At 45.3% G+C, this 23,197-nt stretch overlaps 1 protein-coding gene across 1 annotated transcript in view; it reads left to right on the top strand.

Annotated features, from left to right (window-relative positions):
- The window catches only part of TDRD7 (tudor domain containing 7), an 18,982-nt gene extending 5,218 nt beyond the window's left edge, over positions 1–13,764 (top strand). Inside the window, exons 6-15 of the mRNA XM_078600253.1 lie at positions 82–265; positions 2,010–2,121; positions 3,454–3,647; positions 4,190–4,309; positions 4,562–4,654; positions 5,711–5,845; positions 6,151–6,264; positions 8,313–8,890; positions 11,294–11,451; positions 12,100–13,764. Of these exons, the coding sequence (XP_078456379.1) occupies positions 82–265; positions 2,010–2,121; positions 3,454–3,647; positions 4,190–4,309; positions 4,562–4,654; positions 5,711–5,845; positions 6,151–6,264; positions 8,313–8,890; positions 11,294–11,451; positions 12,100–12,305 (1,894 nt within the window). The 3' untranslated portion in view covers positions 12,306–13,764. The remainder of the gene's footprint in view (positions 1–81; positions 266–2,009; positions 2,122–3,453; positions 3,648–4,189; positions 4,310–4,561; positions 4,655–5,710; positions 5,846–6,150; positions 6,265–8,312; positions 8,891–11,293; positions 11,452–12,099) is intronic.
- Positions 13,765–23,197: the final 9,433 nt, after the last annotated feature.

Genomic DNA, 23,197 nt, shown 5'->3' on the forward strand with positions numbered 1-23,197 from the left:
TGGAAGCTCCGAAGCACACGCTTGTTGTGACAACGCTGCTGTTTTGTCAATCGTTGACTGTTTTTCTTTCATATTTTATAGATATTGCAGCGGAATATACGCTTGCCAATTGAATGAACTTATTGAATCGATGAACCTATATTATGGCTCCAACAAGGGCAGGATGATGCCTTGCTTCAGCGTCGATGAGTTGGTGGCTGTGAATGCCGAGGAGCGGGGCTGGTTACGGGCATCTGTTGTAAACGTGTCCGGTGACCACGTCCAGGTAAGTGGCCTTGCATGTCTGTTGCGGAGTTAGGCAATTCAATAGTGGTAAATAACGGGATTCAAGATGTCACCTGTACACCACGTGCAGTACAGCTGAGAATGAGAGGAACACGCGTGCCCAAGTGGCCACTGGCAGGCTGACCATCGTTTGAGCACTGACGTGCGAGTGTGACCCGTCTAATCTCACTGGCAGATGGCATCAGACCAGTCTTCTGTAGCTCTTGTATAAAAACAACTATTTTCTATATCACGTTAAAATCAAATATATTTTAGTCTTAGCCGTCTATTGACCAGCGGCATTTTAAAATTTAAATAGAAAGGGTAGCTGTGATGGCATAACTTGTCAGCACTTCTTGAGTGATGTCGGGGAGGGTGGGGGGGGGATTAATGAATGCATATAAATTACAATGGGTATCGATTGCCAGTTTGGTTATTGATATGGTAATCAATGTACATTATGGATGCACATTATGCAAACCCATTGTTCTTGTACCTCCTGTCGATTGTGTTTACTAAAATATCCATGCCCGTTATTATTCAACGGTGATCCCTATTGAAGTATGGTGACCTGTATAGGCATGCATTTAAACAATGTATCATTTGATGATTCGCTTCCAAGCAGCACTAAGTCTGTAGCTATCTGAACAGTTAAATTATTTTTATTTCTGTCAATTTCGATAGATTCTCCGATTAGCCTTGGCCAGTAGTAACTAGTTTTGCACAGAATTTCAACATTATCAAAATCAATTGAGTGTCCTTGTTGGCACGTGTGTTCTGCCACTGCCAACAGTTGTATTTGGGAGTATTTAATATTTATTTGGTGTTCTTTTAGCTTCATGCTGATTATATTCGTCCTGTTTGCTCAACATAGCATTTGCCACAAGTGCAGTTAATCCTGTACACACCTTCTGTTGATCGCTTCGGTAATACATCTTTTGTACCAGATATTAGTTTCTTTATTTTATGTACTGTGCCAAATCTGACTCGGGTGTTTTGTTTTTCCAAACATGTGGCTAGCTTATCATTTACTCCTGCAATGTACGGTATTTTAATAGTTTAAATTACTTGGTCAGTTTCAACGCTCGTGTTATTTTATTTGTTTTAGCATTCAATGCCCTGTTGATTTGTGCATCATTGTAACCGTTCAATTGCAGCGATTCTTTAACATGTTTAATTTAACTTCTCAGTCTGTCACCACCTGACACTTTCTTAGCCTGATGTATGACTGTCTTGATGAGAGAATTCATGTGCAGGTGATGGTGTGACTGCTTTCAAATAGGCGTAAGTGTGCGTTTTCTTTCCGTAAACGCTGTTTGTTATTTTACAATTTCAACCATGCCCGAGCAGAATATCCAGAAATGGTAGAGTTCTGTCAGCTTCACAGGAGATAGAGGAGAGCCCATTGCTGCTCCTTCATTCCTAAGCCTCTTACTCCATTGGCTAACAGAGTAAAATGTGTCTGTCATTCGGATGTGGAGATAAAGAATGGAGGTGCATGTTGTACCCAGAATACACCACAATGGTCTATAATGTATGTTATTTCTTTGTCGTTCTTTAAACAAGGAGGCCACAAGCATGGAGTTGCTTTAATGAGTCGGTATGAACAACCCGTGTTTGTGTCAGGCAGCCTGAAGGGATAGTACAGGAAACGTTGCTGCTTGTAAAGCTGAATTGTGATACATCTCGTCATAAGGCAAGTGATGCTAAACGATTTCACGGGTCCCCTGTTGTGTCCATTGAAGGTTATGTGCGTTGATCTGGGCCTCTTGCTAGAAATAAAGAAGTCTGATGTTCGTCAGCTGGAAGACACATTTTGCAGCCAGCATATGCTTGCGCTTGTGTGCCAGCTTGCAGGTAAGGTGTCATGGAGCTGAAATGTGTGGTGTGTGTTGGGAATTAGATGAGAATATTTCTTGGAAGTGCAGTAGTACCCTGTGTATTTTTGGGGTGTCCGGCCCAAAGACCTGGAATCAGTTACTGGCAGATGTTCGGGATCCATTCTTGAGTTGAGCCAATTCAGCTTTAGGCTTGAAGCAGTGTTGTTATTTTAAAGAGCTGATTCTGTGCGTGTTATTAGCACGACCCGTCCGTGATTGACTGGTTTCACGAGAGTGCACACAAATAAATGTTGAGACATATAATCCATCGCATACACCACCAGCCTAGTCCACACCGGTGTTGTTCAAGGGGAGCTTGGCGTAGCCCTTGCACAGATTGGCATAACTACAGCAATGCCCAACATTACGTCTGCCCATTATACGTCGTTTCGCAAGTACGTCAATTTTTTTAACACCGCTACTGGACTTGCGTCGCCTCAACCCCCCCACACGTCGCTGACAGCACCTTTCTCGTATTCGTCGCCTCTCGGCCTTCGCCTCCGCCTACCCTGTACACGAACTACGTTACGTCGCACATGAAGAAATATACTGTACTGTCGAGTACAATAAATTGTTTTACCTATAGTATTTTTGTAATTTTATAGCATGTACTGTATCTTATTGTACCCTGTATAAGTTGTGTAAAATGTTATTGCTGTACATGAGTGAGTACAATATTTTTAGTAATGTAACGTGGGTACGTCCTGGTATGAAGGTGCACGCCTTAACACATCTTCACCGTAGCCTCCGTTGTCTTTGAGCTCTTGTGGCGTGCAGACTAAAATTGCTTTTATTGACGTTTCAATATTTGTCGTCGCACCTTTCAGCAAGGCATCCTCCACAACGTAAACCACCGGGATATTGTTGTACTTTTGTTCAAAAGATTACAAAGAACGGAATTTACTCGGTTTAAAAAAAAAAGTAGGCATGTCGGTATCAATGGTAAGTGTTTACGGTGACTGGCTACAATTAGGATGTAAACAAAGGTGGTGAGTGTGGGCTGTGTTTAGATACGTTTCGGGTGCTGTTAAAGTGGCGTTTATATGCCGCAAAAAATGTACCTAACCTTTATCCAGACACGGGTGGCTCAGCGGACAGAGCAAGCGGCTCACAATGGGAAGGTTGTGAGGAATGATCGACTGTTAATCACTTTGTGGGGAGGTCAACAGTGGTTGTATTATGGATGGACTGTGCACCTCCCTCCTCGCCATAGGAATGTGGAATTTCCACCACCAGGGCTATAAAAATGAGATGAGCACCCACCGCCGCCACTTCACCGACTTGACATTTGTCTTTGTTGGTTTGCTAGGCTTGGAATACTTTTGCAGGGACAAGGCGGTCCTCAATTGCCTTTGCTCGATGGCTCATGACCACATCCTGCACTTGAAACTTGTGAAGAAGATCCCCCAAGCCCTGGTGGTTCTGTTCGACCCTTCTGGGGCGAACATCAACGCCGCCTGTTTGAGAGCCCTCGAGGACCGGCGACTTGCCCTGCAGCCCGAGGTTGGTGGTAACGTCTTCTTTTAAAATGCCCGTCGGGCCTCTGTGCGGGACGTTACTTCACTCGCACGTCGTGCGACACATTTAATCCGTAGCAATTTACAGTTGGACTTTCGTTGACGTAATAGAGTCGGGTTTTAAGAACGGTAAATGTTTTTCGCTGCATTTTGACCAAATGCAGTTGTCTTAACGGCAGTGAAAGAGACAACCTGTCATGATCTTGCGCTCATAACTAGTATCACAGTAGAGAGCAGCAGGACAGAACGTGTAGCTGTGTCGGAGAGCGCTGGGAAATGCTCGCAGGGTTATCCTTATTTAAGGGTGTCATGATTACATTTATATTCCACATTACCCAAGTCAATTACTCGTGTGAATGTTGCACGCAACAATTTGCTGGTTGGATAACTTCAGTAGAAAAACTTGAATCTGAGTTTCAGTTCCTGTATTGTTTTTTGGACTTGTGGTTCACAGTTAACATTGGAAAATACATTTTAAGTTATTAAACCCTCGGTTAAGAAATTTCTAATAGTCAATTTCTCTTTCAGGTGAACGTGACTTATAGAAACGTCTACATTCAGCACGTGACCAGTGATGGTTTTTTCTTCTGCCAAATGAAGACAAATGTTGTCAAAAAAGTGGACAAAATCCTTTTAGAGATTGAAAAGGTGAGGATCTTACTTTGTGTACCACGTGGTGTAACGTCCTTCCTGCCGGCTCTTCTCAAGCCACCATTTTAAGATATTCACCTGGAAAATCACTTGATAAAACAAGGGTGTCCAGGGTTTATATTGGCACAGGGATAGCAAACACGTTTATGTAGCCCTGGTACCCTAACACGCATACGAGCGCTAAATCTCTCACGCGGTGTGCATGATCATGCAGTGTATGTAATTTGCAAGTAAATGTTCTCCTGTCAGGAGGTGGCATGCCTGGAGCCCATGCCCCACCTTTTCAGTGGCATGCGGTGCCTCGTCCAACACGTGGAGGGGAGGCCGCTGGTGCGTGCGGAGGTGAGAGCGCGCTTACTCCACCACTCGCACTGCTGCTGCTGCGGCGGCTCTCCACCTCTGGCTCCTCTCCCCCGTGTTGTCAAACCCCCGTTGTCCCTCCAACCACACGTTGCACTTCCTTTCCTAAACACGTTCCTGAAGAAGGGGATTGGTGTCCGAGCTGGCGGCTGAGCCGCATGCCCCCCCCCTCCCCCTGTCGCGCGTGTGACGGCAGCTGGCGTCACGACGTCGTCACAACCCGCGCAAGGCGGCTGCCCTGTGTGACAACAGATTTAGCCACGGGAACGTCCAAGTGGAAACTGAAAGCGCTTTCTGACACGGCGATACGCTCTATCCTCCTGCTCTTGTTGCAAATCTGTCCACGTTGATAGCAAAAGGGAGCCTGAGAGAGGCTCCCTCGCACTACCCTCGTTGCCCACTACAAGTTCACAGCACAAGACACACAACCCACGTTACACCGAGAAGCGGGTGGTAACATGGGTTGTCTTGTGCTGTGTTCATTGTGGTACAATCGGGAGCACAGGTTGTGCATCTGCCAGTCATCTCAGTCAATCCATGGCGCACCTGGGTCTGTCTTATGACCTCCTGCCAACAGCGGGCCTTCGACATTTCACATGGCCTCAAATTGCACCTAGCCTGGCACAAGTGCCGTCGTGAAGTCACCGCCACTTAGTGGTGAATGACGGTGGTGGTTGTTGTGAGACCCTCCGTAATCGTCTCTTGTGACTTACTGCATTTTGGTCACAAGTGCTGGAATTTAAGAGCTCAGGTGTGGATTCTATTTTCACGAAATATAATATAATCAATTGCATTACGATCCTTGGATAATATGTATTAAAGTTCATGAAGTAAATCACTTTTTTTACAGTTGCATCTTTTTAAAACCATTTGCTTTTAAGAATGTAATTGGCTTCTTAAACTTTTTGTGGAAAGTAGTTTGTGGGTAACTTTTATGTTATTGTTGTACAACATAAGTAGTGCCATATATTGAAGTGTTATTTAGATTGTGCACGAGAAACATACTGAACCCCAACAAAGATGTTTCCATGCTTGTAGATTTTGCGTGTTCAAGGTCAACGCATTGCGGAGGTTTACCTCACCGATTACGGTAAAAGAGCACTGGTCGACAGTTCGAGCCTCGTAGAAATCGGTGCACAACACATCAAGGACTTGGTGGAGATCCCTGCACAGGTAGGAAATGCTCGTCCTGTCCTTGTCTGAAACCGATCCATAGTGTAATTCTTTTTAATGCAGGCAAGTATAAAAATGCAATGACCAGGTGCAAGTGTTCTAGTTTCGGATGGATGCATATTGCTCGTCCATTGCTTCCTGGCCAGAAATGATTTAAAACGCAGTAAAAGTCTTGACAGCACGTGGGTAACAGTCGACATCCATCTCGAATTACACGACTTGTTGCTTGCCGTTTGACTGATGTTTGTTATTCAAGAAGAGAAGGGGGTTGTGCGCTGAATGATCACAAGTGATGTTTCACTAAGGTTGTGAAGTGCAGACTGGTCAGTCCTGGCATGGAGCAGCACATCAATTTGACGGGGCAGGTTCTGCACTGGTTGCGAAGCTGCGTGGCAGAACGACACTGCTGGGGTGTGAAGGTGAGACGGTCACTCACTACCTGTGTTGTTGGGCCATGGTGCTGGAAAACAGTCGCCCCCGATTAACGCGATTGGCTACGTGCGGTGCCAAAGAAATCCAACGTACGAGTGTGGAGTTGTACTCATTTCATTTATACCCCTGAACCAGTGGGGATAATTTTACATTGCAACACTCGTCCAGTCGTCCTCTCGTTCATTCCTCAAAGGCGGGGGGGACAAATCTCAACAACGTGGGCAATGTCTGCTCCAGACATTCAGAGTGGCAGAGAAATACAGGCCAGGAGTGAGGGCAGCCTCCATCAGAAACACCCAAACCAGCTTGACAGACCCAAACCTCCTCCCTCCTTGGAATTGCCCAAGGTCCCTAGGAATCATTAGACCTCCTTTGCCAGTACCAAAATATAATAGGGTTTTTCACCTTTTTTTTGGCAACAAAACTGAAACCTTTTTACAAGGATTCATGTCTGCATTAACCACAAGACTTGCAGTCAAAATGCAAACAAAAAACACACTATGATAATATCACGTAGAAGGGAAATAATAAAAATAAAACATAATAAAATACAATTCTCACGACGTTTCAGCCACAACGCAAGCAGCCGTCCTCAAGTGAAGAACAGGTCTGTCGGAAAGACAGCATCTGAATGAACACCACCAAGCTTGGCAGCGTATATTTAAGCTAGGTTAGGGGAGGAAGGGCGCCTTGACAAAGGAATTTGCATATCAACAGAGCAATTTAGCATATTTATGGTAAATGCAGATATGGGATTAGTCACTACTTGTGGAATGCGTAGGAGGTGAGGGGGGTTTCAAAGTCATATTATGCTCATGCATTGTAGGATTAGCAGCAACAAAGGGAGGAGGTAGGGTTAGCAGTAAAGGACTACTTTCATTACTTTGATAGTGCATTGTCTTTGAGCTGTACGCCTTTTGGCGTCCTCTGGTCGAGCACCAATTAGGTCGAGGCATAAAAGAAAGCCGTCCCTTGGTGTGGACCAATCAGTTTCAAGGACAATGCATATATTATCATAGTGTGTTTTTGTTTTGACTGCAAGTATTGTGTTAATGCAGACATGAATCATTGTTTAAAGGTTTCAGTTTTGTTGCCAGAAAAAAGGGGAAAAACCCTGTTATTGTCCCTAGGAATGTTGCGATTAGCCCGGCAATAGGAGCCAACTGCAACGGGCAAATGGGTGTAGGGCATAGGTCCTTGAGTATTAACTTGCACTCCCTATCTGTCTATCGCTACCTCTTGTCTCTCTGTCCTTGAGTATTACCATCCACTCGTCGACTCGCCGATGCCAATGTGGTAGCATCTCCCGCTAGGTTGCTGCTTACTTAGGAAGGAAGTCGTGGTAACTCAGATTCAGTGGCGTTGATTAGTGGAGCGAGCGATCGAGGAGGCTTGAGAAGCAGAGGATGAGGTTAACGGGGGATGCCCATGGCCTCGGAGATGATTAATCTGGTGGTGTCTGCTGAATGCGGTAGGTAAGTCAACCCCAGTTCACGCACAGGCAGCTCCAAGCAACCTCCATTTAGGTTCGGAAGGAATTTTTCTACCCTCCCTGTGAGCCTTTAGCAGTGTGTCCCCTAAAACGTTTTAATACTCAACTATTTATGGAGGCCTCATCTGCTATATGGGTGGGAGCATTTGTTGTCCTAAAGCTTTATCCACACGATTTCATAGCCCAGTCACGATGTCTATCCCCTATAACCCAGTCACAATGTCTATCCCCTTTATCCCAGTCACGATGTCTATCCCCTATAACCCAGTCACAATGTCTTTCCCCTATATCCCAGTCACGATATCTATCCCCTATAACCCAGTCACAATGTCTATCCCCTATATCAGAGTGGTTCCTTACATTGAAATTGTGCTTCCCAAATAAGTAGTTGAGCATTCAATTCATCATACTACATTTATTTTCCTAAATATATTTGCCTTTGATTCCCATGAGTGCATCTCTTATTACAAGTCTGGCTCTAATGCATTCAACTTAAAATATTCTCGACGACTTTAAGGAGCCGTTTTTTTGTTTGTTTTTCAGGTTCTTTCCATAGACTGCTCTGTCTCAAACATCTACTTATTTTTCAACGATGGAAAACACTGGGAAGAAACCGTGAACTACACCGTCATCTCCAGAGCGCTTCACACGAGGTTTAATGTGGAAGCCAGCACACCGGTCGGCTCAAGCGAAACCCCCGAGTCGTTTGAGCAGCGGTGCACCGCTGGCAGGAACGGCAACGATGCCGCGGCGTCATCGCCGCCGTACCCCGGGGAGCCGTCAGCTTTTCACAAGTTCAATTTCGGTGGCACCAAAGTGCCGAGGCCTTTTCAACTGCGGGAAAGCTCCTTGTCCCCCGTGCCGGCTGCACCACCGCAGAATCAGCAGCAGCAGCAGGAGGTGGTGCCGCCGCTGCACGCGTTGCCGCTCGGTAAGATGAAGCAAGTTTTCGTCTCCGCCGCCCACCTACCAAGCCAGTTTGTCGTGCAACTCTACCAGGAGATGCCCTTGCTGGACCGCTTGATGCACGAAATGGAGCAGCATTACCGCAGTAAATCACCTCGGCCTGCGACCGGCGTCCAGGTCGGCAAGATTTACGCCTCCAAGTTTGAAGATGACAGGTGAGGGAATGTGCTCGTAAGAAGTTCCTCTGGGATTTTTACATTTTGGAGCGTTTTAATCAGAAAATGTTCAAGAGTTGAAGGTTTATATTATTGAATCTTAATTTTAGAACTTTCGTGACTGCAGGAATTATTATTTGGTTCTTTCGGTTAAGTCACGTCTAAAGATAAAATAATAAATTAAATTAAATAATAGAATACGACGTTTCGATTGCAACACAAGCAATCATCAGGTATAATGAAATAGCGACATAAAATCTAACCAGAAAACTATAGACAGACATATTAGCAGACAGATATCACCAAGATACATAGCGAGAGCAACACAGGTAACAGAGAGGGGTGATCGTCTCTGTGGGGTGGCCTTAAATAGACAGGGGGGGGCGGAGGCAGAGAGAGGGAGGGGGGTTAGAGAAAAAATTAGCATATCAATGAGTGGTCAACAGACGTGGTGCTGCAAGTACGATGACACGGCAAGCAAGCCTGAAAATCAGGAGAAAGACACACTAAAATTAAATAACCTAGTAAAATATCGAAATGTAATGTAATACAACACAGAGGGTCGGTCAACACACAATTAACGCATAGCCTGGTTGATTACGTATTTCAAAGATTGCTATTGCTAAGTTAGAATTTAAGTGTGAACATTCTAAAGATGACACAGGCAAAGAAAACAAGTCGCCAGAGAGAGAGAAAAAAGATAAGCTTAAAACTTTCCCGTAGAAGTGGTTCAATCTTAATTTTAGAACTTTCGTGACTGCAGGAATTATTATTTGGTTTTTTCGGTTAAGTCATGTCTAAAGATAAAATAATAAATTAAATTAAATAATAGAATACGACGTTTCGATTGAAACACACGCAATCATCATCAGGTATAATGAAATAGCGACATAAAATCTAACCAGAAAACTATAGACAGACATATTAGCAGACAGATATCACCAAGATACATAGCGAGAGCAACACAGGTAACAGAGAGGGGTGATCGTCTCTGTGGGGTGGCCTTAAATAGACAGAGGGGGGGGCGGAGGCAGAGAGAGGGAGGGGGGTTAGAGAAAAAATTAGCATATCAATGAGTGGTCAACAGACGTGGTGCTGCAAGTACGATGACACTGCAAGCAAGCCTGAAAATCAGGAGAAAGACACTAAAATTAAATAACCTAGTAAAATATCGAAATGTAATGTAATACAACACAGAGGGTCGGTCAACACACAATTAACGCATAGCCTGGTTGATTACGTATTTCAAAGATTGCTAAGTTAGAATTTGAGTGTGAACATTCTAAAGAGGACACAGGCAGAGAAAACAAGTCGCCAGAGAGAGACAAAAAAGATAAGCTTAAAACTTCCCCGTAGAAGTGGTTCAATCTTAATTTTAGAACTTTCGTGACTGCAGGAATTATTATTTGGTTCTTTCGGTTAAGTCACGTCTAAAGATAAAATAATAAATTAAATTAAATAATATTATTGGTTCTTTCGGTAAAGTCACGTAGATATAAAACAAAAAAATCTAAAATAAAAGCAAAAAATCTACGACGTTTCGATCACAACACAAGCCGTCTTCATCAGGCGCCTAATGAATTCCGCTTGTGTTGTTTTTATTTAAGATTTTTTGTTTTCTATCTAAGTTATTTTACCGAAAGAACCAAAAATATGAATTCCTGCAGTCACGAAAGTTTTAAGTCTAAGTTGAAGGTTTGTTGTAAAATATCAATGCAGGGAACTGAACGTCGGTGTTGGCGCACCGCCTGAAAGAAACTCATCGCGACCAATCTCATTACAATGTGCACTCGCTGATGAAGTGAAATTGTATTCGACACAAAAATGTATCCACAAATTTAACGTAATAAAGATTGACAATTCTCGGTACGATTTGAAAGTGTAATGAGCCAATGACAAGTAGTAGTGCTTAAAAAATTCCAACCGCACCTCGCAATACAAATGGGGGGCTGTGTTTGCGGCAGAGTGGAGCCTCTGCAAGCCGCACTCACGGGGGGGGGGGGCAGGCCTGGCACAGCGAGCTGGAAAGTCCGGCTAGCCGCAATTCCAATTAAAACCTAAAAAAACATTACCAAATGTATTATGTACACATACCTGTGTTCTATAGAGTGTGTGTAGAGTATAGGCATTGGTGAATAGACCAAAACAATAAAAAAGATACTTGTCAGTACACTAATTATAGTACTGTATTTATGTACTATTGTATTTATGGTCTGATGGTATTCTGCTCCCCAGCACTCATCCCCCACTACCCATCCCCCTATCAGTAGGAGATTGACCAAGGCCGCTGATAGTGATGGATTTGGAACTGGAGCAAATACGTTTTTGAAAATGTGACTTGATCTCAATGTTGTACGACTCGTGCCGTGCCTTCCCATTCATCGCTTGCTTGTTACCTGACAGATTCTACAGAGTTGTGGTGAAGGGTGTGATGAGTGGAATGGCCAACGTCTACCAGCTGGACTACGGGGAGTACAGTTTGGTGCTGCTGGACAGACTTCTGCCTCTTCCCTTAACCTTCAGAGCCCTTCCCATCCAGGGAGTGTGCGCCGAGTTGTTTGGTGAGTTGAACTGGAGTCATCGATGGAATTTGTTTTCCCCGTTGCCTTTTTGGTGGGAACCCGTTACGTTGGTCAGCATACAATAATGTCTCGCACATGATTTCCAGTCGTATGCCTCCAAAAAACATCTTCAGTTCGTATAATTTAGCATTTTTAAATACAAAAAATATATATATGATAAAGTACCATCAGTCATGGTGCATATGCAAAGGAACCGTTTGGAGTGGATAGATGTCTTGGGAGTGTAGGGATGAGATTGAGACAATATAAACTCTACAATTGAAATGGTCATTGGAGCAAACACCAATCGGGTGGCAGAGCCAGCGGCTTGCGATCGAATGGTCATAAGTTCAAATCCCATTTGGGGATTGACTTGACCCATCATCCCTCCATTGTCACTAAAATAAGGACCACTTTGTGGGGAAGTCAACAGTGGTGGTCCTGTCAATAGACTTAGCCCCCCCCCACCTTATGAAAGGTTGAATTTCCACTCGTGGGTCTTGGGGCTGTGAACGGGAGATGAGAGCACCAATACCTCGATGCCCACTTGAGCCAGGACACTCGCTCTGATGTAACTGTGAATGTATATCTTAACCATACGTATATCTTCACCGTACGTATATCTTCACCGTACGTATATCTCCCAAGGTACTGTCTCCGAGCACGAGTGGTCTGTGGAGGCAGCGACTTTCTTCGTCAAGCAAGTGAAGGGAAGGAGTATGTGGGCACTTTTCAAGGCGACCGATGAGGACCCGAGCAAGCCGTTGGAGAGGAAGGCCTGCGTCGACCTCATCGACACGTCGCAGGACAACGACGTCTACATCTCACAGCTCATGCTGAATTTTAAGTTGTGAAAAGCACCGTGACACGCTGCAGATTACACAACCGCACGTTCTCATACAATGTGGTTCGTTATCGCCGATTTTTGTTGCTGTTAAAGTGTATCGGGTTTATTTCCTGATGCGGTTGTTTTCTATGGCATTGGTTTAGAAAAAAAAATATCTAGGATGTCCTTTCCCAGAAAAAGCATAGCACTAATTTTCGATTTAAAGCTTTCGTGACTGCAGGGATTCATCTTCTCTTGGTTCTTTCGGTAAAGTCACGTAGAAGGGAAATAATAAAATAAGCGTCTTTCCGACAGCCCTGTTCTTCACCTGAGGGACGGCTGCTTGCATTGTGGCCGAAACGTGAGAATTATTTTATTCGTTTTATTTTATTATTTCCCTTCTACGTGACTTTACCGACAGAAGCAAGAAGACATAGCACTAATATTTGTGATCTTGCTTAAATTAACAAGTAGAGAAGGAAGTCTGTGGTTGTAACGCTCTTCAAGAAAAGCAATGATTCTTAACAAAAAATCACACGACATGTTTTACATTTACAAGTTACATGAACACTTTTGCGTTGTCTGGGATTATTTGGTGGTGCAGATTTACAAATCATTCCCACGTGCAGCCTAAATACTGGGAGCATGATGAGAGCTTTGAAATGTCGTGAAGTGAGAGTTTTGGAGGTGTAAACAGCTTTGGAAGACACATTATTTAATTAACTTCTCATTTCCACGCTTTGAGTAATTCCGTCACGACTGAATTGCCACTGTCTCGGCAGATTTCGGGCCAAAATTGTGAATCGCAACGCGTCTGTCAGTACAAATGCGTGTCAAAGACGTACACTGCACTCTTATTATTATTGCCGGCATCTCCCTCTCGATCTCATACTCTTTGCTTGTGGAGTTTTGCCAATTTGGGGTTTAAATGTTATAATTTTAATAGATAAAACACGCAATTCTATGCGAATCTGCGCACCATACTTCACAAATAGCCACAAAAAACACCTGGGATTAAAGCCCACGAGAGTTGCACAGTGGCCAGTTGTATAACACCTCGAGTTGCACCCCCCCCCCCCCCCCCCCCCGCTTGGTTTATCACCACAATGTCGATCGAGAACGAAGGGAAAAGTTCCCCCGAAGTTAGAAGTTATTCTGCTACCGTCCTCTGGCTAGAGGAATACTACAAGAAGCTCACCTTGGCATATTTGTTGTAAATTCAACAACAATTTTTTTTAGATATAAAACATTTGTTTTTTGGTAATGGCATAGGGTGCACTTGAATTGTACATTGTCCACGGAAGCTGTGCAAAGTAACTGCTCAGCTGCAGTGCTGGTGTGGATGGTGGTGCTGTGACCGTGTTGAAAAGGTTTTGTGTTACTTGTTATTGAATTCGTTTGCTTTAATAGTTTTGAACAGATTTACAGGGATGTAGGGTGGCTTTCACGTTTGTGCTGATTAAACTCACACCTTTTCCTTTTGCCAACTATGCTTTGCATTGATTTAAAATATATATGTAGATCCTATGATGGGAATACGTATAATTGGAAGACTGCACGATAAAGCAATATTTATTATCAAATAATAGCAAATCAAAAGGCAGAAGAGGGTGTCGCAGGGTCAAGACTAACCAACAACAAACTTACATCTACTAAGAGGCACGTTGGCCAACATCTCCAGTGTGTAGACACCGGGTGATGTCGGGACAGGGCCCAGGTCGCTCTAATCGGAACTTAAAATCAAGGTAGCCGACCACCGGCGGTGGGATGGTCTTTCTTTGTTTGGGTGCTACAACCAAGGCGATGGAAGGAAACCACGCACGTGTCCATGTCGGAGGGATCAACGCCGTCGTTTCGTCACCAGACCCTACACCCACCACGTACGGTCCACACAGCAGGCCCCAGGGTGCTCTACACAGGCGCAGGGCGCCTCCACGCCCCACGGAGCCGGCCTCAAAGACTCCGGGGGGGACCTTCGGCTCCACTCCGGGCTACGATGGAGGTTCCCCGGAGTCTCCGCACACCCAGTCGGACTCCGGGATTCGGTGTCCCACAGCGGACGCTGGCGTTGGCCTCGGGCACACAGGGGCTGATCCACCACAGTGCAGGGGATAGGGGGTGAGGGACCCCCGGGTTCGCCTGAGTAGCATGTTACCATCATACCCTTTGGTTTTTTCGTAGTCACGAAAGCTTCGAATCTAAAATGTTACCATCAGTATACTGAGATGTTAGGAATCCGGGATGAGCCCCTAGTGGCGACACAAGTGGTGAATGACGGCGCCCCAGCACGTGGCGAGGCTTGGCGAGGTGTCGCCCAACGCCGCAGGTTTTGCAAGCAGCAGGTGGCGCTTTGTGACAATTTCTCGGCCCGCCCCGAGACTGAGCGCGCAGTGCAAAACTCAACCCTCGCCACAAGGCGGCGGCAGTTCAAGAGGTGGTTTCAAATTCTTATATTTGTTTCACTTCAAAAACAATCATATTTAATAGTTACTTGCGTCGCAGCCGTGGGCCAATGTTACGCCAGAGCAGGGTGCGGCAACCTGCAGCTCCAGAACGCGGTGGGGGGGGGGGGTTCTTGCTGGACTGCTTCGTGACGCTGTGCGGTGATGACCACCACCCTCTCGGATTCCACCACACAGCGCACTGCGGCTCGTGAAAATATTGAGTTGTTTTTTTATAGAATTGGTCTCGAGCACGGCGGCGCCGCCGCACTGCACGACATTTACTGGCGAGGGTCGCTGTCAACCCCTTATCCAGTGCCCCTACCTAATCGCAGACCAATTCAGAGCGTATTGGTCACCCCGTGCCCCTTATACATCTGAAGGTTCATCCAACGAATTCCCATCAATAGGGAGAAACACAAACAAATAGACAAATTATAGTTTTTGTTGCCCGCATTGAAACGGCCGTACGCCGTATGGACCTGAAAACTCAATTTCCCTGTACAAGAATACGGCATTTCAATAAAATAATAATTCTCTTAATAGACTTAATGTGCTCCATTCTCATTTTAAAATAATTATTGGAGAAGCGCTCTCGACGAATATAGGGGTCGAGGCCATAAATATTGATTCTTCAAATCCTTTTTAAGTTACTCAAAAAATGTGCGAGCGTCACATTTTTGGGGTTTGTTTCAAAAATAGAGAAATGTCACCCGAACACCACCAGCCGTGACGCACGGATGCGTCGACGCACGTCGACTGGTGACGTCACAGCGAGCACGCGCGCCGCGGTGCCCCGGGGCGATCCCGCCACCACCCGCACCTGCGACACCGTTTTCGCTACCTGACACAACGTTTTGGAGTCGTTCACATCGGGCTGTGGTTTCATAATTCGATGGGGAGGAAGGGCGGGGGGGTTATATCGCGTAGGCGTAATTTGTCAAATTCTAATAATGACTCGATATGAAAGTGTGAGAGTGCTGTGCTTCAGGAAGTCACAGAGACACGTGGTCTTTGCGCGCAGTGAGATCGGCAGTGTCACGGGGCAATCGCCAGCGTGGACAGGATCACGTAGCGAATGTAGACGGTGAAAGATGTAAGTTACTGGCAGTGTTTTCTGGTAGGGGTCCGGGAGTTGGTGCGGGTCGGGGTGCATGGCAAGCGAAGTGATGGGAACCGTTTGGCTTGTTGTCCTTCCCCCGCTACGTACTGTGCGAAAGAAGTTCACGCTACAGACATGCGATGGCGATGACGATATCTCAGCTTAACGCGCGGCACGTTTCCCCGCCACTATTTTATTATTCATACGGTGAAAATAACAACTGTAAAATTATGCTCAAGATATGATGATTCATCGTTGGGCTAAATTTAACAACTGTTTTTTTCCCCTTTGGGCATTGCAAATTGCATGTTGCGGTAGCCTCAGGGTTCATGCAGTGTGTGTGTGTGACGTGCACGTTGTTCGGGCTACTTGTGATGTAAGTGTTTGCTGTGCAGCTAACTTTGTGTGATGACGAACACTAAATCTACCACTGAGCAGAGTCATCTATCTCCCTGCCCTCATAGCCCATCTCCTGAGAGCAGGCAGTGAACCATGGAATGAATCGCATGCGCTTCTGATTCATGTGGTGGCAAATGCTCATTGTTTGTCCTCAAATGTATGAGCACCACGAGGTGAAAACAGCGACTTGCTCCACTGCCATGGCGTGGAGCAGTGTGCCACACGCGGCGACGAAAGGCGACGAGAAGTCGATCCAAAGCTGACAATCAACGACGATCGGACCACGGTCCCACGCCCTCGGATGAAATTCAGGAATCCGTTTTTGGAACCACGCACAACAACCCTCGCAAGACGCGGATCTCAGAGTCTAAACGGCGTGGAGCAACCCGGTGGGATCCGTGCAACGTGCACAGCAAACTCGTGACCCGCGATCCCCGTCACCACGCACCGCCTGGCTCCCATGTCCCGTGGAAACAATGGGCAGGAGGTGACCCCGAGGTGCGCAGTCACAGGGGCAGTGGGTCGCGCTGTGCGCACGTGCGGGGACGGCGACTCCGCTGCGGCCGCTGCGGCTGTCAACTCCAAACGACGGACCGCGAAACGTCGCAATTCCCACACACACACAGGGGGAGGCGGCGGGCGAGTGAGTGAGTACCAACTGTCAGACTGGGCGATTGAAGTGAACTTCGTGAGAAGGGAACCTGCAACGGTCGCCCTTTAAAGGCCACGCAGGAGGAGGCACGAGACTGCAATGGGAAGTGCACAGGAGCTCGCAGCCCGAGATGCAACACCCGACATTGATTGGCTGTGTGCCAAACACCAAGACGCATTTTGGTCACTCTTTTAAGTTTGGCACTTATTAACGTTATATATATACATCTTACAACACAGGCAAGGTGTAACATTTACTCCGAGACTAACAACCTTGGTGTGATAGATTACAGTGTTCTTTAGTATTTAGTCTTTTTAGCGAATTATTTAATTATTATTTGATATATGATAAAAGCTCTGTTGTCTGAGCGGTTTCTTTTCGACGGTATTATAATACGGAGCCTTGGAAACGTCCACTATGTGTAATTAAAACCAGTTTTTTTTCCTATTTATTTGATTCATGGTTGTGGCTTTTATCTGCACCTTAAGTTGTAACCTGTTTCTCTGCTTCTGTATTATTTGTCTTTGGAGCACAGTGCGTACAACTAAATGTTTAATATAGCCTTATTAATTGTAACCGGTCTCCTTTTGTAGAGCGTTGTCTGAATGTGATCTCATTTGATCTTAAATGTGTCTGATTGGCGATGTGTAATGTTTGGAGTTGTCATACAATTTAGGGCGTTGTATAGCACAACAGCCATTTGCATTATGAAGCATGTGTGTGTGACCACATCTCGTGCGTGTGTTTAACTTTGGGTGTCTTTCCCACGACCTCAAGGCACCCTTGAGCCCATGGACTCCCCCCGCCGCTTTACCGCCAGGAACAGTTGCCTTGTCGGACAACGGAGAATCTGCCAGACGGGTTCATCCGGTCAACTTAAGTGGATGGGAAGTCATCTTCATGGAATTACAGGTTTCGCTCGCTTTAAACTGGTTGGGAATGTCAGATTTCGCATAGAAACCGCTCACGTATATTTACCCAAATCCGGCTAATTACGGTTTGAATTCATTAATGAATTCATGCGGTTTGAATTATTTCATTCCTGAATTCAAACCGCAATTGTGTGCGTACTGTGTGAGTACTGTGCGTACTATACTATGTACAATTGTGTGTGTACTGTGTGTACTGTGTGTGTACTGTGTGAGTACCTTGTTTACTATACTATGTAAAATAGTGTGTGTGTACTGTGTGTGTACCCTGTGTACTGTACTATGTGTGTGTACTGTACTGTGTGTGTACTGTACTATGGGTGGATACTGTACTGTGTGTATTTTACTGTGTGTGCACTGTGTGTACTGTACTATGTGTACTGTACTGTGTGTACTATACGGTGTGTACTGTGTGTACTGTACCGTGTGTACTGTGCCGTGTGTACTGTGCCGTGTGTACTGTACTATGTGTGTGTGTACTTTACTATGCGCGCTACTCGGCAGGCAGCTGTCTCGTCGTGTGGTTTGGCTTCGTGCGCCATTTTGTTTTTGTACCGCATCTACTACGACTCCTACCGCGCAAAGCGAGGGGAGCCTGAGATTCATTTACAGTTCAAATACGCGTCCCGAATCACATGATGGCAAGTGTCAATCGACTATTTGGATGCGTTGATGTGTTCATCTCAACAATGGGGCAAATTATCATGACGATAGATATTGGCTTTCAGCAAGATCAGAGCGCACGCCAATAATATATTGGGAAAAGTGAAAATACATATGGAATATTACACACTTTTATCACATGCTAACATACTCAACCTTTTTTTTTTATTTCTCACCTTATACGTTGTTTTGTACAAGTTAACTTTTGTAACTTTTAATAAAACTGTTTAGCCGGTGTTAGTAATGTAAATGCTAACAGCGAAACATTCCATAATTTTTCATAAAACTGTAAATCACTCCTCCGTCGTAACTTAAATAACAGATAGGGATGAGTGGCTTCAGCATTGGCTGAATCTTCATAATTGTGAACATGTTCTGGTGTACCTTAGGCAAAGTAAGGAGTCACGGTGGCTAGGAGATGTTAACTACCTCACCTGGTACACGGGAGATCGTGGGTTCGATCCCGACCCTGACGCCTGCTGCTGTATTTTTGGAATTTGCACGTGTTTCTCTTCCTGTGCTCGCGTGGATTTTCCTCCGGGCCCCCCAGGGGTTTTCCCTCCACATTTAGAAACATTCGTCGAGAGCATTTGGCTGCTGTACATGTCCACGTGATAAGCCACTCTGTCGAGCTATCATTTGTGGCCAGGAGGCTTCTGAAAAAGATCTAGAAAAATAGCTCAGTGGTGAGCATTACCTGGTAGAATAACAAAACAATTGTTTAGTTTAAGTTGGTGGGACCCATATGACTTCAATTGTTGGCGACGAGGAGTGACATCGTTGGTGAGCAATACCTGAACCGGTCCGCTCACCAAGAGGCACTGGACTGTGTGTGGACCGATGTGCAACGCACCTCCCTAATCCTGGTCGATACAGCACGGAAATAAATACATAAATACGAATTTGGATTGACAAAGTGATGTAACTTTTAAATAACTGTGTTTGATATTATACGTACTGTATAAACATTACACATCGCCCAAAAGTCAGGACACATGGTTATTTCATTTATTTTAACAAATGTTCCACACTCATTGATGCATGAATAATCTTGCGAAATTAATTTAGGACGTTTTTTTTCAAGATCACAGCTGCCTTATATAGCATACATTAAAACGAATTGAACAAGTTCGTCATTAGTACAGAAGACAGATATTAATATTGATAATAGATCAAATATTATCTTAATAAACAATTAAAATGTTTTAATGCCAGTGTTAAAATAAATGAAGTAACAATACTTTATTTACCATACACAATACTTTATATACCAATTGATATGACCCAAACACGATTATGCTGGCAATGTAATTATGAATGTACCTATCATCAGCCATGGCCCTATGATTTGTTTAGCTACGGACATATCTTTTACCACGTTTTAAAAAAAACCTGAAGGCACTTCAACAATAAAAAAAGTTTAATTCGTTCGACAAAACTGGCTCAGCTTGGATACCAGAAATGTGGGGCTGACGACTGTGGTTGCTATGGCTACATGAGTACAGAAGCACGTGTGTGCGTGTGTGTGTGTATATAGCCCGAATTAAAAATAGTAGTTTCCTCTAAGGGTCGAAAGCAATAAAATAGTTGTTATGTTTTTACCAGGTTATTATTTGCGGAAATTGCCAGCTATTTAAAGCGAAGAGAGCATCTTGTAGGAGGATTGAAAGTTGAATAGATCCCGGGGTGTTCAAGTGACGCTCTCCACTCTCTTACGGTTCCTGAACATGGGAATTGGGTCACGAATGACGAGGGGCGATGAGGAACAACCATCACGACTCTTGGGGGTGCGGGCAGTCGGCAGGATCACCGCTGTTGATGTTGAATTTGTCTCATTGGATCGCTTTAACCACGACTTTAAAATATGAAACACCTTACGAGGCGTAACGTGTAAGGGTTAGGGCATCACTTGACTTGATGGCCTACACATTTGCTTGTCTGAGAATGTAGTCGGGAATATTTCCAGAGGCCTCGTGGACTCCACCTGAAGACGTCGGGGAATGGCCTCGCAATATACCGCCAGCCACAGCTGGAGCCACTGGCCTTCCGTACAAAGACAAATATCCCCCGCGTAGCCTTCACAAGACCTTTGGGACAAGTGCTGTTAGCGAGTATGATCAGCACCTACGAAGGCCGGCACGGCACACGAGGGGGTGGGTGGCCAGAACCACGCCCGGCCACCTTTGTCTCCCGAGTGACAATATTTGCACATTGCACCAGGTACTCATATGAGGCTGAGTCGACTTAGGGGAGGCCCAGGACAGGTGGAGATCATCGTCATCGGTGTTGGCCACGAGAAGGAATCGATCTCGGGTCGCCGGGTCCGAAGCGCAGCACCAACACGGCACGACGCCGCCACTAATTTTAACAGGAATAACTCCACTCCTCTTCATCTCAACCACTATGGATACAATTTTATAATTGCTGTAAAACGCCTTGGAATAAGGCGATGCTATATACGTCTAGAGATGATAAGAAGATACGTCAGTCATACATAGCGCATTGACGTGCTATGAAGAAGGCCTATTGTCCGAAACGTTGCTGCCTCTTCAGCATTTTTGATTTTCAGACCACAGTGTTATTGACAAATGTGTAGTGTTTTTCCTTGCTGTTAATCGCACTTGTGCACCGCTCACAATAGAACTTCTTACCACGCAGATCGAGCTGGCTCAGCCGTGCCAGGAGGCTAAGCCGGCAATGACGATGAGAGCGGAGGGACTCATGTTGGCTCACTGAAACCACTCCGTTTCGTTCACATCTTAACAAACGCGTTTTTTCAACGATTTAGGAAGTGAAATATAACCCCCCCCCCACTCTGCACAAGAGGGCACAAATATTGTCACCCCATCTACCACACCTCTTAGTAAGGAACGAAACAGGTGGACTTCTCCACAAATCTGGCTGTCGCCTGATGAAGCTGGTTGTAATTGCTGGTGAAAGGTCGTGCTCAGATTGTAAATGTTGTGGCTTGGCTCTCCGACACACCGGTGTGCTGTACTAGTATACTACACTATACACTTTACTACTATACACTACACTACTATACACTACTATACACTACACTATATACTACACTACTATACACTACACTACTATACACTACACTACTATACACTACTATATACTACACTACTATACACTACACTACTATATACTACACTACTATACACGACACTATACACTACACTATACACTACTATACACTACACTATACATTAGTGCTGTACTAGTGACGAATTGGCCATGTTCTGTTTACGTGACAAACCTTACTAGTTGGCTGTGGCGGGTTTTAACGACATTTATATATTAACGTGATATAACCAAAAACACCTCTATTATGGAAAATATAAAGTACCACTCTGCTTGCTTCTTGGACGTTAAGCATGGGACTCCCCTCCCCTCGTATGAGTAGACCACGACACGACGACGACGATCACTACCATGGAGTTTAGGCCGCCTTGGACCCACGTTGCTTAACCTTCAACAATGCAACTTCAACGCTGACGCTGAGGTTTGGAAAGTTGGAGTCGGCAAAAAGCCACAAACACCTCCTCGTGAAAGACCCGACCGGGAAGATCCCTGACTTGGACCTTTCGTGAAACATCTGGGGCCACAACCCCGAACCGCATCTACTGCACACACCACGGCAGCAGCAGCAGCAGTCGATGATACCGATGGTGATGATGATGCACAAATGAGAAATTAAAAACTCTCTGGTCAGTGTGCGTCGACTGCGGTCACCACCCAGAACAGATCGCCTTGTAAACGACTCAATGCCCGATTCACACAAAACACGAAGAGGGCATCGCCGCAGCATCGACACGCCACTCCGCTTCTCCCAACACGGTCATCTGGCTCCACCGTCCCAATGTAAAATCACATTCTGTTGCTCCACATCAGCATCAGCCATACGAAGCAGCAGCAGCAGAATGAAAGAAGACGACAGAGTTTAGTTAAGTGTACGATCAACAACGGTGTTGTCAGCTACCCCAGTCGGGAATCGTGCCTCGTGCAAACATTCCAGCCGCTGTCTTCACGACAAACCACGCACGCACCAACTCCCGGTCCGGAGAGAGGATCGTGCTCCTCAGAGGGTTGCGTAAAAGCCTCCGTCGCTCGGGGCAAGTGCGAACCTACGTGCGGCGAGGTGTTACGTTTCTACCTTCAAGCCTGCCATCCCACCCTCGCGAAGTATTTGGCTGATAGAATGTGGTCCCACCTTGAAAGGTATTTTTATGTTAAGGTCATAGCCTGCAGGCCTAATTACGCTTGCAAGAGCGCAGGACAACAGACGCCGCTTGAGATGGAATATAAGAGGGCTACGCCTGCATTCGCGTGGACACTCAACTCTGTTATCTGCTCTCGTGCAGCAGCCAGTGCTCATTATTTAACGTCTGCACGGTGCACAGGAACCAAGGAACCGGCCATTTCTCAGGTAGGTCTCCATTTGTCCTCAACAACGAACTCGCATTCGTAGTATCGGGTTAACGCATTGCGTGTTCGAGATATTCGTCTGGGAATTTGTGTTTGCCAGACGCGATATGTATAAAACAGAACATAAAACATACTATTGATTCTTTCGGTAAAGCAAAAAGAACATAAAAAAAACCCACTGAGGTATTACAAACCACTGGTAGCTTAATGAATGTTAAATATGGAGAAAGTTTTATTTTGGGCTGGAAAATCTGATTTGAAATATAATGGTTGAAAAGTGGGCATGGAGTATAATATGTG

This window comes from Lampetra planeri, chromosome 13, assembly GCF_965212315.1.
Source record: "Lampetra planeri chromosome 13, kcLamPlan1.2.h2, whole genome shotgun sequence".
NCBI classification, from domain to species: domain Eukaryota; kingdom Metazoa; phylum Chordata; class Hyperoartia; order Petromyzontiformes; family Petromyzontidae; genus Lampetra; species Lampetra planeri.